At 35.4% G+C, this 19,024-nt stretch overlaps 1 protein-coding gene across 9 annotated transcripts in view; it reads right to left on the bottom strand.

The window, feature by feature from the left end:
* The window catches only part of DCDC2 (doublecortin domain containing 2), a 211,166-nt gene that overhangs the window by 43,502 nt on the left and 148,640 nt on the right, over nucleotides 1-19,024 (bottom strand). For 5 of the 9 annotated variants that reach the window (XM_056823503.1, XM_056823499.1, XM_056823500.1 and 2 more), the window contains one exon: nucleotides 18,219-18,275. The exons of the other annotated variants lie outside the window; for them this stretch is intronic. In XM_056823503.1, the coding sequence (XP_056679481.1) occupies nucleotides 18,219-18,275 (57 nt within the window). The remainder of the gene's footprint in view (nucleotides 1-18,218; nucleotides 18,276-19,024) is intronic. 9 annotated transcript variants of the gene reach the window in all.

Below are 19,024 nucleotides of genomic sequence, written 5' to 3' on the forward strand. Positions count from 1 at the left end.
ATTCTATTATCCATGCTGTTTAAAAGCCATTTCAAGCTCTTTATTCTTCCCATAATCTTTTTCATCTCTTAAATCAAATATTTTTTACTATTTTTCACTGGACTCCAATTTTCCCATGTCTTTTTAAAAAATCAGACATCATAAGTAATTCACCTGGAATCCTTACTTCCTCATCTCCCACCTCAAATGCTACTTCCTCCAGGAAACAGTGCAAACACCACTGGCTATGTCCCTTGCTACCCATATAACTATGGTCAAGTCATATTAATGCCTAAGTTTAAGTTTCCATATCTGTAAAATGAATGGACTGGACTAGATGACTTCTAAGGTCCCTTTTCCAGCTCTAAATCTGATCCCATGATTCTGTGAATCCTCCTACCACCACCCAACCAGTCAGGATTGACATCTGGAATTCAGAGATGACTCTGTTTGTCCCTTTTCTAGATAAGTATCATCTGTTTTGTATTACAATGACCTGTGTGTGGTTCAAATATCCCTCTCTACTAAATGCTAAATTCCCTGAGGGCTACGAGTTCCAAGCTTATATCTTATTCTTTGTGTATCTTCCCTGATGCTTTGTACAGAGTTGGAAATTGATGATTAAAGAGGATTTATTAATGCTCATTAAATAGAGTTGAATTCTCTACTATCCACATAACATTACCTGCTTTAAGGATTTTCTATGCAAATTATAATCCCAGGATATCTGTTCTTGCCACCCAGCATGCTTTTCACAGCTACCTCTACCTTTCATTAATTGTTAATATCACAAATGGCTTTATATTAAGTTTTTTCTTAGACTATGTAGTCTTTGTATTGTATGTATGCTGCAAATATAGACATATATCATTTGTTGCACAAAAGTAAATATTCAGTACTTTTCTTTCAATTCTCTCCTATGGATGATCTCTACCAAATACTCTTTTCCAAATCAAAAGCAGCCTGTTTTCTAATATGACTATATATGAATGATAATGTGCATCTGAGCATTTCTTCCTGGATCTTTTGTGTCAAAATACTGTTAAAACACTGAGAACTTCAATCCAATATGCAGATACAGTCAAAAATACCAGCAAACTGCTAGGTATCAGCAGAGAGACTTTCGTCAAACCAGAGACTATAAAATTACTCTTATAGACATGTCTGGAATGTGTAAAATTCTTGTCATTAGAATTTTAGCAAGAGGAAAGTGAAACTCAAAGTGTTTGAGTTCTCTATCAGGACACTAATTTAGTCAATGTGAAAGTAGAAGATTGAGAGGAATGATGAGCAGGAGGGAAGTAAAAGCATGGACTTCTTCCCTCACCAAACTCTGGAATGCAAGGGGCTGCCCTCTGGAAGTTTAAATCGGGTGATTTCAAAATCAACTAAAGGAATCATTATTTTGGACAGCAAATAGAAAACACATCAACTTACTAGCCTAAGAAGTGATACAGAATGAAAATACAATAAAACTCAAGAAGTACTTAGGTAATGTTATAACTGATTTGTCCATAATAGGTCGTACCTAATCTTCTAAAATAAAATCATTGGTGGTGGTGGTGGTGGTGGTAGTGGTATTGATTTGCTTCAGTGGTGTCCAACTCTTTGTAACCCCATTAGAGGTTTTCTAGGCAAAGATATCAGAATGGTTTACCATTTCCTTAAACTGAGGCAAACAGAGTTAAGTGACATAATCAAGGTCACACAATTAGTTTCTGAGGCTAAATTTGAACTTGGGTCTTCCTCATTCCATGCCATGCACTCTATCCACTGTGCCACCTAATGCCCAAATGCAAAATCATAAGAAAAAAATATGCCTTAGTGTTGCTGTCAAAGACACACAATTCTGAGAGGCAGTTTGGCATGGTACATTCATTGATGGGCAATAAGACATGGGTCCAAATCCCAGCTCCTACACTAACTAGTTGTGTGACCATGGAAGATAGGACTTCTCTGAACTTTGGTATTCTCACCTCTAAAGCAGGGATGATAATACCTTACAGAGTTGTTGTCCAACAACTTGAAATATTCAGACTTGTGATCAAAGAATTTAGAGCAGAAAGGAATCTTAAAGCCATGAATCCAACTCCTTCATTTTATACATGAAAAAGCTGAGGCCCAGAGAAGTTAAGTACTTTACTTAGGGTCACACAGGTAGTAAATGGTAGGTTTGGGATTGAACCAGGGCTGAGTTATGAATGAAGGTCTTCCTTTCCAACACAGTTCTTTCCCATGATGATGTATATCAAGTTCTCTAAAAAAATTTTAAATGATATAGATCCATTATTAATACTAGTGGATTAGGTAGATCATTCTCCTAATCTAATATTCTAATTCTTGTGCTGAGTAGATCCATTTTTATTTCTGTACCCTAGTACATAGCATCTACTTCCAAATATATTTTTTTCTTGGCAAAGATGTTGGCATATATATATATATGGAAAACAAGAAGAAACTGAGGAAATTAAGTTATTCAAGTTCCATATGAAATGAATATTGGTTTAATTAAGTCTATCATGTTACCACAATGGAAAGCAAATCCATCAAGGCTACGTAGCAAAGCCAAAAAGAAGATAAAAAGAGGTAAAATATTAGGCAAAAAAATTATGTCATCCATCAACTGAGATATGCAAGTCATCTTCCTGTGAGCCTTTGAAATAAACATAAAATAGGAATAGGCAGAAAGTGACCAAAAAGAAACAGAAAAAGCACAAGACAATATGGAAATATAATCAATGAAAGTAAAGGTCCAAACAGGGTGCAAAAGAGTCCAAATTGTAGGAGGCAGTAGGAAAAGATGTGTATTTAATAGTCTATATTAAGAAAGAAATCTGGTAAGTTCCACTAACATACAAATAAAAAGTACCTTTTCATCTATGTGTCATCAGAGATTAAGCATGGCATTCAAAGAAGCAAATAATATAAAATAATTAATAACTTAGTTTTAAATATATTGAGAATTCCCATAGGAGATTTACCTTCCCCACTATTTTCCCCAAACACCTAAATGTTGAAGAAGAAATCACAGAAGGATAAGAGATGATGGCTTTCTGGGGAACCAGAAGAAATAAACATAATACAACACAAGAAGAATGGACTTCACCTAGCCCTGAAGACCAGAAGATCTAGTTCAAGTCCCTCATCTGCTACATAGTGGCTGTTGTGATCCTGTGTGAGTAATTTAATTGTCAATTCCCCCAATCAACCCTCTAAGGCTAGAAATTAAATGGCAGGTACTGAATTGTATTGGTAGAGGCAGTTCCTCACCAGGACTTCCCTTAACCAATAAAATCAAAGGACCTATCCAAAAAAAAAAGTTTTTTAAGAAATGTATAGGGAGGGTAGAGCCTTTTGAGATGAAGGGATAAAATAGGCTTTTTTTCTTAATTTAACAAGGATGATTTTTTATTATTAACTCTATTAGGTGCCTAATATGTACAAGGCACTGCTAAATTTTATGGAGGATACAAATATGACCTACTTGGGGATGTTAAAATCTTAAAACAATCTAATGGGGAAGACAAGAAACATATTCTGTTGAATGCAGGTACTCTTTCTTAACAGTTTCTGATGCTTATTCATGCCCATATTTCATAAAATTCTACCTAGCATGGCTTGGGAAGGGGCAGGGAGACAATATCTAAATATCTAAACATCTAAATATCTATATGAGTCCTCAGGCTGTTTATCATCACGCTTCGCCCTTACTCCATGACTGGCCTGTCTTCTTCTCTGGGCATATATTCATCTGATATTCTTTACTGTTTATACTTCTATTCTTTATTGGCAATAGATTCTACTCTACACATGTCTACCACTTACTACATTCCTCTTTCCCAAATAGCATCTCCTTGCTCCTGGGCATGTAGTTTTAGGGTCTTCATTGCAAAGTCTTCTGGGAAATTGCATACTTAACAATGGCCTTAGTACCTTCAGACACGCCATGCTTGGCTAGTTCAGTTGTCTCAATCTCAAGAGGACATGACAGTGAATGGGACCCCTCAATGGTTATGTGCTCGAAGATGTCTTTAACAAATGTTTTCACGATGCCCTTGATTCCGTGGATGAGATGTCCAAGCTTGGAATGAGCCTGCTTCAGCATCTTTCTTCTGTAGCTTGGTTCAAAAATGTCTTCAGAGTGGGACATGGTGCATATCCTGTTTTTCTTAATACATCATTAAGTTCCTTAAGGGTAAATACCATGTCATCTACTAATTTGTAGTCTAAGCACCAGGCATGGTAAATATTTGCTAAAGATGCTAATCTAAAACAATAAAGCAATCATATGCAAAATGTCAAAGGAATGGTACAGACCATTGGAGGTATATTTGTTATATGACCCTAATATATGTAACCTTCACATTACCCTGAGTCCATGGCATGGGGTTTCATGAACTTTCAAAAGTAAATCAAGCTATAAAACAAAGAGAATAAACATTCTATCCATACCAATGATTTACCTAAAGTTCCTAAATACAATAGAAAAGGATTTGTTCTACTTCTTTGGATGCCACAATTGAAAAATAAAAAAAGTGTCAAAAACAAAAGACTAAAAAGTTTAGAGCATTGGCTTAAATGCTAAAGGATGACATTTTTCACCAATAACTATTCATATCAACATCTGGAAAGTATACCATATTTATTGCACCATTAAAAACTACTTTAAACTTGTCCAACAAATGGTAAATTTTGCTCATGATGGCAAATACTGTGTGTAATAATGAAGTCAGTAGTAAAAGAAGGTATAGAAATCAGGGACCTCACTTGCACCTTGCAAATAGTAACACTGATGCTTAATTGACAATTATTTATTAATGTTTTTTTTTCATTTAAGGACTACACTCTCTAGAAGACAATCCTGTCCTGATCAGTGACTAAAAGCCTGACTTTGGCCAAGGCATATAATGGGAGAAGAGGAATATCAGCTAAAGACAGCATGTTCTTTAGATTTGATGGATTCTTATAAACAATCACAATTGATCCAGGGCTGTGCTAGACAATGTTTGACAACTAGCTCTCAAAAAAAAACATAATGTATCTTTTTTTAAAACCCTTCCCTTCCATCAAAGAATCAATACTGCATATTGGTTCCAAGGAAGAAGAGAAGCAAAGGCTAAGCAATATTGATTAAGTGAAACCAGGACCATCTCTAGGCCTGGCTCTCTATCCACTCCACCACCTACCTGTCCCTTTTCATGACATACATTCAAGTTTCATCTATGTTATCAACATTTTGTCTATCACTTTTTAAAGTCTGGATAATAAGCAAAAGAACAAATAAAATAAATCTTTATTTGAGGCGTTTACTGATTTCTGAAGTGCAAATGCTCACAATGAAAATTTAACAAGCAGGTTCCAGCACACCCTCATGTAGCCCACCCAGACTCACTGATCATATATTGAACCATTTCAGAAAGCTGAGGCAGCTGGATGTATAAAGAAGATTATGAACAACTAATGAGATCCATATGCCATTTTTATAGAATTCCACAGGACTGAATAAGCTCTATTCCCAACTCAGTTCTGTTGCTAGGTGAACCTGGCCCCATCTGGACTTTTAACTAACAGATAGAGCCAAATGGGTGGCTCTTTTCTCTTGCAACAAGCAGGTTCTCAATGGAGAAGCATTCAGCTGCCATAGGAACATTGATAAGGTGCTTGTAAGGACCTCAGAGACTATACATAAGTTCAGTCCTCTCATTTTACAAATGAGGAAACTAAGAGCCCAGGTGGGTTGTGATTTTCCCAAAGTAATACAAATAATAAGTAGGAAAGAGATGTTTTCAAACCAAGTTCTCTGAATCCAGAGCTAGTTCTTTTTCCAGTGGACCCTAATCAGAAATTTGTTTAAAGGCAGCTCAAGCCTTATTCTTCCTGAAAACAATTAAATATGATTGTTTGAATATGATTTTTAAAAACAAATTTTCATTGTTAGTAACAAAGACAGAGATGGGAGAGGGTAGAGACAGAGAGAGATAGGATAATCATACCGTTTAAACCCTAAATTCAATAAATTATATTTAGACTACACAAATTTAGATCTAATCTTTTTTTCAAAAGATCATGAATTGGTCTCCCAATGGGTGATAGATAGAAAATATCAAATACCCTAGGCTAAGTAAAACATCTTTGATTATTGTTCACTGATCTCTACATCAATTTTATTACTTAGATGAAAGTAGTACTATAGGAAGTAAGTTCACAACATGCACATTATCATTGTGCTAGTTTATAACAAATGTGGATCCATTTCCCCTACAGGAAAATGAAATCAGAGTGTGTGCATTTTAGCCATTTTACAACTAGAAGAGTTGGAATGAATGTATTTTCTGTTCTTAATGCATCCGTATTTCATTTCATTGGAAATAAAATTCTTTTATGCATTCAGACAAATAAGGAAATATACTAGTCAGTAAAAAATGTGTTCAAGTTGTTGATAAAAATCAAATTTTAAATATCCAGGCTCAGAAATTAATAACTAACAATGCAGTTTCATCAGAAAAATACTAAAATTATTTGAAGTCAAATGACAATATGTATACAACAGAATTGTAATGCATCTCACATCTGAAACTGACTGAAGCTAGGCAATGGAGACAAAAAAGTCTCAATGTCATGATGATGTCCTGAATACTTTATGGAAATCTGAGGCATTTACTAACTATAGTCTGAATATGTGAGAAACAAAGTTAATGTGACAATAAATATTTTAATGTGATTTATTACTAAGGCTACACTTCATAAAAATGCCAAATTACATTAAAAAAGAAAATATTTTTAAAATGTAGCTTATTAAGCTTAATAGACTATTGCAAAAACATAGAAACCCAAGGAGTTTATGCCTTGCAGCATACAAGGCAATTTTCCAAGAAGAAAAGATATTATTATAGACTACAAGGTTATGGGAGGAGGTCCATATACAATACAAGGCAAATCATCTTATTCCATTGCAATCATTCTGTGTCATATGAAGCTGTCACCAAAGAGAATTAAAATTAAAATTGCTAAGAAGTTGATATTAAAAATGATTTTATTAGCTTAATGTTAATGTGATCTACACATTCTTATCTGAAAATATATTAAATTCCTAATATCATATTGTTGTCATCAAAATATCTCATTGAGAATCGAAAAAAATATTTCTAGGAGGCCTGACCTTTTATAAAGCAGTCTTCTCAATTGATATGGAATTTAACAAGGGCCAAAGTAATGAAACAGGTGACTTGCCATGTAGTAAATACTTCATTAGGAAGGGATATTGGTCAACTCTGATCTTTGCTGCAACTTATGTAAACACTCCCATTCAATGATTAAAATAGAATATTCATAAAAAGAATGGAGCAAACTATTAAATAGCAGTTAGTTTCCTTTGACTGTTACTAATTTAATACTAATAATATAAGCTAAATGAGGGTTTTTAAATCACTACTCTGAATATATTTAATTGTGTCCTATGATAGTCAAATGGAAGCATTTTGTAATTTCAGAAACATCAATAATCTAAAAGTGATGTGACTTTTTAACTAGCAATTTCAATTATTCTAAAGCCAGTTTCCCATCATATTATAGATTTCATTTTCTCTACACGTGTTTGGCTTCTTTCTGCCTCATTCCCCTTTTCTTCATGTTATATTAAATATAGTGCTTCCAGTCACCCAGATATAGAACCTCAGACTTCATCTCTATTTCTCAGCTCTCCTTCAATACCCATATAAAATCAGCAGCCAAGTCTTAGCAATTCTGCCTCTGCCACATCTGACGTCCATTTCTTTTTCCTCAACTCACATCCAACAACCCTAGTTCGGGGCCCCATTATTTCTTATCTGGACTACTTACAGTATCCTCTTAGCCTCTTCTCCCTCCCTCAAGGTTCTCTACTTTTCTAATCCATCCTCTGCACAGCTGCCAAACTGCTGGTCCTAAAATACATATTTTTCATCAACTCTCTACAAAACTTAAAAATATCCAACTCCAGCGACTCCTTACTGCCTCTAGGATAAAATATAAATTTCTGTTTGACATTTAAAGGCCTTCACAATTTAGCCCCAGTCAACTTTTTCTGACTTATATTACTTCCCTCCCCAACTTGTGTGTTCTAGATAAACTGGTCTACTTAGTTGTTCCTCACAGATAATACTTCTCCATATTACACTGGCTTACTGTCCTTCGTGACTGGTATCGGCATTCTTTCCTCACCTCTGCTTCCGAACATCCCTTTTTTGTTGTTGTTAAGTCATTTCTGTCATGTCTGACTCTTCGTGATCCCCATTTGAGGCTCTCTTGGCAGAGATACTGGAGTGGTTTGTCATTTCCTTCTCCTTGGCTTCCCCTAAAGTATCATGTATCATGTTATCATGCTCAAGTATCATGTTCTTGATTTGGGTTTCCCAATCTTTCCAACATCTTGTGCCTACATCCTTCCCACTCTCATGACCAAAAAAAAAAAGTCTCCGGTATTTATTTTGAATATATTCTGAATTTATTTCTCTCTATATTATTTCCCCAGCTAGAATATAAGTTTCTTGATGGCAGGGAAACTGTTTCCTTTTTGTCCTTGCATTCCTAGGGCTTGGTCCAGTTCCGGAACTGAAGAAATGCTCCTTTACTAACTGAAATTCACTCTTATAACTGTAGACTTCTGAGGGGAGGTGGTGGGTGAAGGAAAGGAGGGAAGGAATGACATTCCAAAGGACTATAAGAAATGAAACAACTATAATTGACTGTTGACTCTTCCTGACTGATTCTGAATTAATGTCCATAAAATTGCATTTTGTTTATCTTTTCTTTAAATGGGCATAATGATATTTCCCAAATTTGGATAGTAAGGAAAATTAGAATGTCACCAATTGTCTCAGATCCCATAGGTCCGTTTGTCTGTCTTCTCCCTCTGTTTTCCATTTTATGTTTTTTCATATGTGTTGTGCAATAGTCAGATTTTTATTAAAACCACAAGCATTCAGAGTAGTTGAGGTAAAGTACATATTGATAATGAATGTACCACTCATTACTTTTAATGATTCTTTTTTATAATTTGTTTGGAACTCCACTTCTCTAGTGATACCATACTAGAGGCAATGGTTAAAATGTGTGACGGGTGAAAAAAACCATCATGTTCTGGGGGAATTGCCCATGTTAACCAATAGCAACATCTTTATACTGGCATTCATAATTACAAGGAATTACTTTGCATTGCCATTTTATTCCATTTAATTGATTGACTGAATATTGCTACTTTCTGTCCAGATATTCTGGAGCTGGCATGAAAAATAGCCTGAGAATTAAGAGTCCTAATTTCAATTCTGAGTGTGCCAAGTTATTAATGTGACAAGACCCAGACTGGCTGCAATTATGTAAATAAAGAAAGCATCAGACATCAAATGAAACTCATGTTAAATACAAGCAATGTCGGCAATACCTTGTGGCAGTTAATGGACACACACAGCTTTTGTTTCCTTTAACCATCTATAAATAACAAAAATTCTGATGGTCTGGCACTGTGCTCTACCTATAGTAAGCACCAAGCATCAACTCATTAAGTTAAATTGAATTGAAAGTATACATGCAAATGTAACATTATTCATAACCATTTCTTTTGTCATTTGATCTAGAAGAGGGGAGTTTTAAGGAGGGGCAGGGTGGGTTGTCCTTGTTCATTTTAGTTTCTACTGTTTTGCTTTGTCAATGAATTTAATTTTGTGTACTAATGAACAAATAAATTAAAACTTTTTAAAGAAATCATTGTAGTTTGGTTTTTTTAAAGAAAAATTAAATTCAGGCTCAAGTTCCACATCTTTCATGAAGTCTTTCTTGGTCTCTTTTTCCTCAAATTTGCCTCAAGCACTTTATCTGACTCTTACCCTATCAAATTCTACTCTGAATAAAGGAATATCTGAAAAATATAGCACTATCTGCAAAATTCATGACTTAAAAGTTTCACCTAAACTTTTATTTTTGATGACAATAAATGTTATTTTAATCAAAGAGCTGATCGCATGTTAGCAGGAGAAATGAGCAAAGTGAGACCCAGAAAAGGTTATTTCCAACCTCAGTGAGCCATAGTCCCAAGGTTCCCTGCTTACTTCTCCTGTGAGGAAGGAAGGGATTAATGATAACATATAATGTATGTTATCATACTCTGTACATATCTATGGATGATAGTGACCATGATGGTGATGGTTTTGATTCATCTATATTGATATACAATAGCACATTACAACACAATGTTGTAAATATCTCACTTCATCTTCGCCCCAAACTCTCTCTGACAAAGACAGGAAAAATGTTAGCATTCCCATAAATTAATCTGAGAGAGTTTAAATGTTTTAAATAATCCACTCAGAACCAAAGTTTTATTACATGGCAGTACCAGGATGTGAACCTAAGACTTCTGATTCCTAGTCTAGTGCATTTTCCTTTAAACAATGTTGATTCCTGCATATTAATCTACAAATAATCAAATTTAGGCTAATCACTGCTCTTCTTGTTACTCACCAAATCTAGCTTTTTAGACATACATTGGCAATTTATTTTCTTTAAGTCTCACTTTAAAGCTCTATTAATTGAATTTTACTACTGATAGTTACTTTGTTATTTCTTCCTATGGTTATCATTAAACACCACCACTCATTTCTTCTTCCTCTAATATTATAGTAAGATAGATGGTCAGATCTATCTGTCTATCTATGGAACACATAGCCCTCCTCATTCTAGAATAAGCTGTATCTGTCACATTTTATCATGGATGGTTGCTCAAGAATGATCTAAGATGGTAAATCTAGTCTAACAAAGAGAGTCCCGCAGCATGGGTCTCAGCCAAATTTATCTCCCAAGCCTCCTTACATAAAAAGAGGACATAACTTAAAAGGATGTTGGGAATGCAGCTCAAGTATGGCAAATTTTACACCTGCACATTGGCTAATAATGTTATGTCTATGACCCTAAATGGAGTTCATCACTTGAAGAGCCCAAAAGGGGAAAAGTTATAGCGGTGGGGTAGGACAGTTTGTAATGCATTCCTACATCTGCATGCAATCTTACTTCTTCCACCCAGTAATAGCTGATCCCAGAAGATGGTTGTGGCCATGATGATTAACTGCATCAAAAGGGCCATCGCTCAAGTCTGAGAATCTCTGGGCCCTACTGCCACTTGTGACCTGACATTTTCATATTAAATATTTTATATTGAACAATATGATGTAGGATCTACCTTCCTTTACCAAGAAGAGCACCTGTACCATGCCCTCCCTGGGTGGTCTTACTCCTGATGATATTAGAAACATAGCATCCTTCCATGTACTTCAAGCAGCAAGACTTCAAGTAGCAGGAAGAATTCCATATGACTTAGTGACAAATATTCATTTGTCCTTTTCTCTCTTCCTCAGCTTTCATATTCTTCTATCTTCCAACTTCTTGACATAAACAATGTTTCCCTCTTGCTTCTTCAAATTCTTTTTCCATTTATTTTTTTGAGAATGAATATTCGTTACTTGGCCATTCCAAAAAGTCAAATGTTATACTCTGTATGCAAGTCACAACAAAATTTTCCCCATCTTCTTCCTGAAAGCAAGATTCTCAGTCCTTGTTCATTTTTCTCTCTTTCTTAAATTCCAGCAGTGACAATTATTACTGGTAAAGTATAATTTCAATAGTGCAAGGTTCTATTTCATAGTTACAATTATAGGCAACAAAAATAATATACATGCAATTAGTGCACTGTAAATAAATGGTCTACCATTTGTAATGTATAAATATTTGTAGCATTTATGTTCATGGTTTTATAAACTGTGATTATTAATTTGGGGTAATAAACAATGTGCCTCCTCCAATATGAATAAATGGATTATATTTATTGCATATGTTTGATGTCATGTATATATTCATAATGTGTATACCCATTTTGTTGACTGAACAAAATGAAGTGTCTTTCAGAACTATTTAGAATTTCACATTTATCTAGTCAAGGTAATCTCTGAAAAAAAATGATTGATGTTGGTTAAATTCAGTATATAACTAAAGGATATAAAAGTCCAACAGATGGGTTATATTATTATCTTAAAATAAAATAGCAGAAGAAAAATTCACAAATGGGTAAATCTTCTGAGCTACCAAAAATGTTCTATTTTTGTGCCTCATTTCGGCATGGAGGTCCTTGTAAGATTAGCCAATGGAGTACACATTCTTGAAGACTTTGCCAAGCTGGAAAGTCTTCAGATATGATCCTGGCAGATAGATTATTGTGTTTCTCATCTGAGAAGCAATCTAAGTATGGAGAGACTCAACAACAGCCAGCTGTCCACTAAGTGATGAATTAGGTCACTGAAACTCATCAAAAAAAATAAGAAAATATACAAAATCTTCTATAGCTTCTTCTGTTTTGATAGTGACTACAGTACAGAGTCAAAAGAGGGATGAAAGAATATTAGCAATCATTTAGCTTTTGTCACATCTATAAACATTAATTTAACTGACCAAATTCTCAATGGTAGATTTTAGTCTAATAAACTGAAACACAATGATCTTGACCTTTTCATTAAAAATTAAATCAGATGTAAAAAGCTTGTAAAAAGCTGTCATTAAATGGAAGGGTTGTTTACAGTTTCTGCTCAAAGAAGTAAATAAAGGAATTGGTGAAGTTGGTATCATTATACCACCAATGGCAACAAAAGCAGCTTTGTTTTATTGATTGACTGGTCATGCCATTTCTCCACACTCATAATGAAAATAAGAAAAAAAAAAGTACCATTTTCACAAATGCCTGTTGCAGAGGATGAAGAATGAGATAAAGAGAATGAGCTGAGATAGTAACACCAGGAGTTATAAGTAACACCAGGAGCTTAGAGAGTTTTCACAAAACAATAAGAACACATTCAAAGAGGGAGCAATTTGTGTCACACTTTTAGTTTTGTCAAAGCAAATGTTACGGATTTTGGTGTGAGCAGCATCTACATACATCATTTTCCCTCCCATATCCAAACTATTGCCAAAGCGTATGGATTTTACCTTTTTTAACGCCTCTCATATATGGCCCCTTCTCTCTTCTGATGCTACCAAGCACCTTGGTCAAGGCCCTCACTATCTCATACCTGGACTACTGACATTGCCTACTGGTTTCTCTTATACCTATATTTAGAGCATATGAGATTCCCTGAGAGCAGAAATTGTGGAAGTATCTGTTCAACCATTCTCTAATAACCAATATCAAACACAGCATAAAGCAGGGAGACACAATGGTCAAACTCATTTACCTTTAGCATGAAGGATAGCAATACAAAGTAACTGGGATAGGAATCTCCTATAGGCAGCGAGATCTGATGGATGCTTTTTCCACTTGGGGATGACACGTGAAGATCTGATCAAGCTCCTGAAAACTAAACAAAACCCCAAGTCCCAAAGTCCCCACCATGTAAAGAGTAGGGAGGAGTGGGTGAGAACAAGAGCTCCTTTCATGTGTGACAAGGAAATCACTTTTAAAAGACTGTAAGCTTCTTCCCAGTTAGGGTTGGCCTCATCCATTTTCTATTTCAAAGCTGGAAAATAGAGGAACCCAAAGCAACTGCAAAATGATGAAGTTTGAAGAGAACCAAAAAAGCAGAGAATCCCATTTTGGGATTGGGGTTACATACAGAACCTGCCTAAAAAGGATACTCAAAAGAGATCAGTCTAGCAATGTACTTAGTAAAAACAAGATGAATACAGTATAGACATATGTTTTTCAGATTATATTATGAAGCTGATGGGTATCCCCAGGTGTTGTAGGAGAATAAGCCAGCATGAAGATTTCACATGAAGAATTGAACAGCTATAATTTATTTGAAAATTTGTGAAGGGCTTCCATTGATCTCAAGTTGCTTCCTAATATAATCCTCCATCAATCAATCAACAAATACTTGTCCAACTCTTAATATGTTCCAGGGTCTGTGTAAGGTCCTTCCCATGCAAAAATGAAAGCAAAGTAGTCCCTCTCCTCCAGGCATTTACATTCTTATGGGGAAGACAGTAAGTATAAATACAGGCATGTGAAAAACAAACAGGAGATCTAAGAGAATTAAAGGTTTAAGAGAAGTTTGGAGGAAAATCTTACTAGCATCTCTTCTTGTTTGCCCTTCATTTTCAAAGAAAATCAATGTGACTAGCAATGATCCAGGATGCAATGAACTATCTTAGTGTCTTTGGGGTCTCCTCAAGTTCTAAGCACTCCACAATGCCTTTTTCAGCTGCCTTCATGACCAGTGAAACAAATTGTTCTCTTACACCCATTCCACCAGGAGAAGGCTTCACACACTTGGGGTAGACATCACCTCTAACTCAACAACAGGTTTGAAGCCTCTCAATTACCCTCAACCAGGGTCTGAACCCACATTGTTTTAATGGAGTGTGTGGCCACTGGGCATGCTACAGCTTCTCAGAGCCACAGTGAGAGTTGGGTAGAAAGTAAACACAAAGATAGTAAGCAGCCCTAAAAAGGATGTGGCAAATCTTCATCCCAGAAGTGCTAGTCCTCCCTGAACACCCCATATTCCCAATCACTAAGAGCTAGGGTCTGAGGGAAGGTAAAAAGGTCTCACGCACAATGTGCATACACTGAATTATGATGGAAACCAGAGTTTGCAAGAGATAGATGTGAGGAGGGAGAACAATCCAGGCCCAGGAGACAGTCAATACAAAGGCACAGAAAAAAAGGAGATTGACTGTCATGTGTGAGAAACACCAAGAAGGAGTTCATGGAGATTAATAATGTATAAGAAAAAAGATGGAAAGGTAGGATGGAACCAGGCTATTTAAGTACCAAACAAAGGACTTTATAATCAACCCTACTAATAACAGGGAACCCTTGGAGATAAATGACTGGGGGAGGACATCAAAGGGGTGGAGGGAATGGCATGGTCAGCCTTGCTCTTTAGGAAAGTCACTATGTAGAGAATAGATTAGTGTAGGAAGAGAGTTGTGTCACAGAAACCAATTAGAAAGTCATTGCAATAGTAAAAGTAAGAAATTCTGAAGACCTGTGCCAGAACGATGATTATGTGAATGCAAAGAAGAGTTGTAGAGGCAGAAATGTCAATATTTGGCAATTGACTGAGATAGATGAGCTTGAGAGAGAGGAATCAAGGGTAATACTAAGTTTGTGAATCTGATAGGTAGAAGGAATAGTAGTACCCTCAATCAAAATAAGGAATTTCAGTAGAGGGAAAGTTTTGGGGGAAAAGGTGATAAATTTTAGAAAAGAAAAAGGAGGAAGAAGGAAGAAAAAGAAGAAAGTTTCATGTAGCAATTTAAATTTTTGCAAAGTCTTTCATATGTGATACCTCAATGGAACTTCAAAACAAGCCTATCCAATAGCAACTATAGTTAATATTATTCCAATTTCATAAAAGAAGAAAGTAAGACTCAGAGTTAAAGTGAATTTCTATCCAAGTATCCCTTACCCAATGTCTAGCACTCTACTCCCTACTGCATAAAAGTTCATATGTAAAGATATCATGCCTTTCAGTTAGTTTCCTCTTTCTCTGTGGTTCAGAGAAACACTATGTACACAAGACATGTTCAATCAATATTTGATAGATGAAACAATATTACAAAGTAACCTCTCAGTAAGCGCAAAATGCTATAAAGAGGATCATAATAATTAAAATAAATGGAAATATTTTATCATTAAGGACAGTGCTATGAAATATATAGCAATCAAATTATGTAAGAAGGAGAAAATGAGAAGTTCCAAGAAGAAAACACAATTTTTCTCCTTCATTTGAAGTCTTTTTGTATTTTATAGGAAAAGGGAATTAGGACTATTTCCCTACAGCTCCCTCTTCTCCCCTCCTCCTCAATTTATATCATTTCAATGCTTTTTGCATCAACCTGCCTAGAGATTGCTTTCTTACTGACCAAAAATATGTCCATGTTTCCTTTACCCTCAAAATCCCTCACTGATCCTTCCAGTACTGCTTACTGTTATTGTCCCCATAGCTCTCTTTGCCCTTTGTAGCTAAATCTCCTGAGAAGGCAGTAGTGTCTCCACTTCCTCTCTTCTCACTCCATTCTTAACATTTTATGATTTGGCTTCCAACCTCATCATTCAATTGAATTCAATTGAAAATGCTCTCTCTAGTTGCCAAATCCAATGGCCTTTTCTCAAAATTCATCCAAATGGACTCTTCTGTAGCCCTTAATATTATCACCCCAATTCACATATAACCCAGATTGAATTACTTGTCAACTACAGGAGGGGGGAGGGAAGAAGGGAGAGAGACAACATGAATCATATAAGTTTGGAAAACTCATGTGGAAATGTGTTATTAAAATAAAACAAAGACATTAAAAATACTATCACCTTATTCTTTGTGATACTCTCTTAGATTCAGTTTTTGGAGTATTTCTTTCTCTTTGCTTTCTTCCTGTGTTTCTGACTGCTCCATCTTGGTCTCCTTTGCTGGATCTTCACATAGGTAATGCCCAGTTATTAGGAGGGCATTGTAAGGCTCTGAACCAAACTCTATTTTTTGTCCCTTTATGGTATTCTACTTGATGATCTCTTATTAGTTCCCATGGATTCAATTATGATGTTTATGCAGATGATTTTTTCAAATCTCATTTTTGAACTTGGATCTTTCTACTGATTTCCAGTGTTCACATCTCAAAATGCCTCCTTTTAGACATCTCAAACTGGATATCCTATGGATAATCTTAAGCTCAGGATGTCCAACCTGAACTCATTATCTCCCTCCCCCCACAAAAAAAAAACCCTCCCTACTTTCAAACATGCATAGAACTCTCAGGATTACCAACACCTTTCCAGAACCTCAGGTTCACAACCAAAGAGAAAATGTGGACTCTCACTATCTCTCATCCCCCATATCCAAACCATTGCCATGACCCATCAATTTCACCTTTACAACATGCTCCCCCCTTCAATTTTCTGACATTGGCCCCATCCTGATGCAAACCCTCATCACCTCGCACCTAGACTACTGCAAATAGCTTGCTAGTAGGTCTACCTGCATTGAGCCCTTCTCTACTCCTGTCCATCTTCCTTCAGTCCTTAAAATGATCCTCCTAAATCACAGTTCTGACCATACCCTATTCAATACACTCCAGTGGCTCCCTATAACTTGCATGGTTAAATATAAAATCCTCTGTTTGTCATTCAAAGCCTTCAAAACCTAACTCCCTCCTACAGCCATCTTACATCTTACTACCCAACACAATACAACACTAGCTTCCTGGCTACTCTGAAAGACAGACATTTCATTTCTTAGCCATTTTCACTGGCTCTTCCCCATTCCTATGCCCTAAACGCTCTGCCTTTTTACTCCCATCGCCTAATGTCTTTGACTTCCCTTATGGGGAGTAAGGAGTATTACACCTGGAACCAGAAAAACCTGAGCTCAAATCTGAACTTGGACTCTTACTAGCTGTGTGATCCTGGGCAAGTCACTTAACCTCTCTCAGCGTCAGCTTCATCATCTGGAAAACAGGGATAGTAATAGCACCTATTTCCCAGGGTTTTTGTTGAACATCAAATGAGATAATAATTATAAAGTACTTAGCACATTGCCTGGAACATGGTAGGTTCTGCATAAATGCTTGCTATTATTATTATTAAAGTACCAGCTTATACTGCCTTCTACAGGAAGCCTTACCCAACCCCTCCTAATTCTAATGCCTTCTTTCTGTTGTTTATTTCTTATTTATCCCTTTGTAGCTTGTTTGTAGCTAGTTGTCTGCATGTTGTCTCTCCCATTAGACTTTGTTCTCCTCAAAGGCAGGGGCTATTTTTTTTAATTTCTTTGTATTCTAGGGCTTAACATAGGATCTGATACATAATAGGCACTTAATAAATGTTTATTCACTAAGTTGGACATGAAACCAAGCATGTTCAACATGGGTAAGTGATAATCTCGAGAAAAAATATCAGTTACCATCACTAGTCAAAATGCAATAGAGAGTTTGAAAATGACAGGCTAGCAAGTAGAGAGAAAACCATTAGGTTACAGAGAGAATAAGTCACTCAGCTTAAAACAATGAGGAACTTTAGTTAAGAAATAAAATTAATTATTTCAAATTAATTATATTGAAGGAAAGGTTTGGCAAGAAAAAGAACACCTTTAACTTTCCATTAAGCAAAAACTAAACAGATATAGGACTGCTATCTCAAGAATTTCTCTTTAAACTTATATTATGGTTTCTAAGCCTTACATAGAAATTTTTTTCTAAAAGAAATAAAATTTTATTTTTCCTACCTTCAAATATAACTATGTGATGCCCTCCATATAAGGTCGATGAACCAAAAAGCCTGACTGTAATGGAAATCCCAGTGGAAATAAAAATGTTAATGTGTAATATGAGTAGAACATGCATTAATATACAATATACAGGAAAATTCATAACAATTTATCCATAGTTCAAAATGAAAAAAAAAAACAGGAAGTTTAACTTAAAGGTATCAAACCATCTTGAGAATTGAATAAAACACCCTAGTTTCCTTTAATTATTCTTCAGTTTTAGGTTTACTCTTTCTTACAAAAAATGGGAGTGAAGGCTAAGATGGGGAGGAGATATAGGAAGGAGGTAAAAAGAAAACTGGCCTAGAGATAATAAAAATACATTAATAAATTAGGAAATTATTGAAGAAAAAGTCCCCAAACCTGAAATATTTTATAACAGGAATTGGTGAATTTATAAAACTCTCATAAAAAGAATCATATTACCTCTTTAAAGTTACAAATTTGGTTCTTATATAGAAAGATACAGATATATGTAAGCAGCATATATTTGCATACATAATATGCATTATATATAATTTTTAATCACAACTTAACTCAAGAAAAAATGGATTTTTGTGTACATACATGAGATACAAACTAATTTAACAATTTTCAAATAGATAAATAGTGAAATAAATTTAGACAATTCTCTCTTTTTATACTTGGGCTGAAACTGTATCCAAAAAGCTTCTACCAAAGAAAAGGAAATAAAAAGACTTTATAAAAATTCTCTGGCATGAAAAGGGGATATATAGGACCCTTGAAACTACAATGACAGAGTC

The sequence above is a fragment of the Monodelphis domestica genome, chromosome 3 (genome assembly GCF_027887165.1).
Source record: "Monodelphis domestica isolate mMonDom1 chromosome 3, mMonDom1.pri, whole genome shotgun sequence".
Taxonomy (NCBI): Eukaryota; Metazoa; Chordata; class Mammalia; order Didelphimorphia; family Didelphidae; genus Monodelphis; species Monodelphis domestica.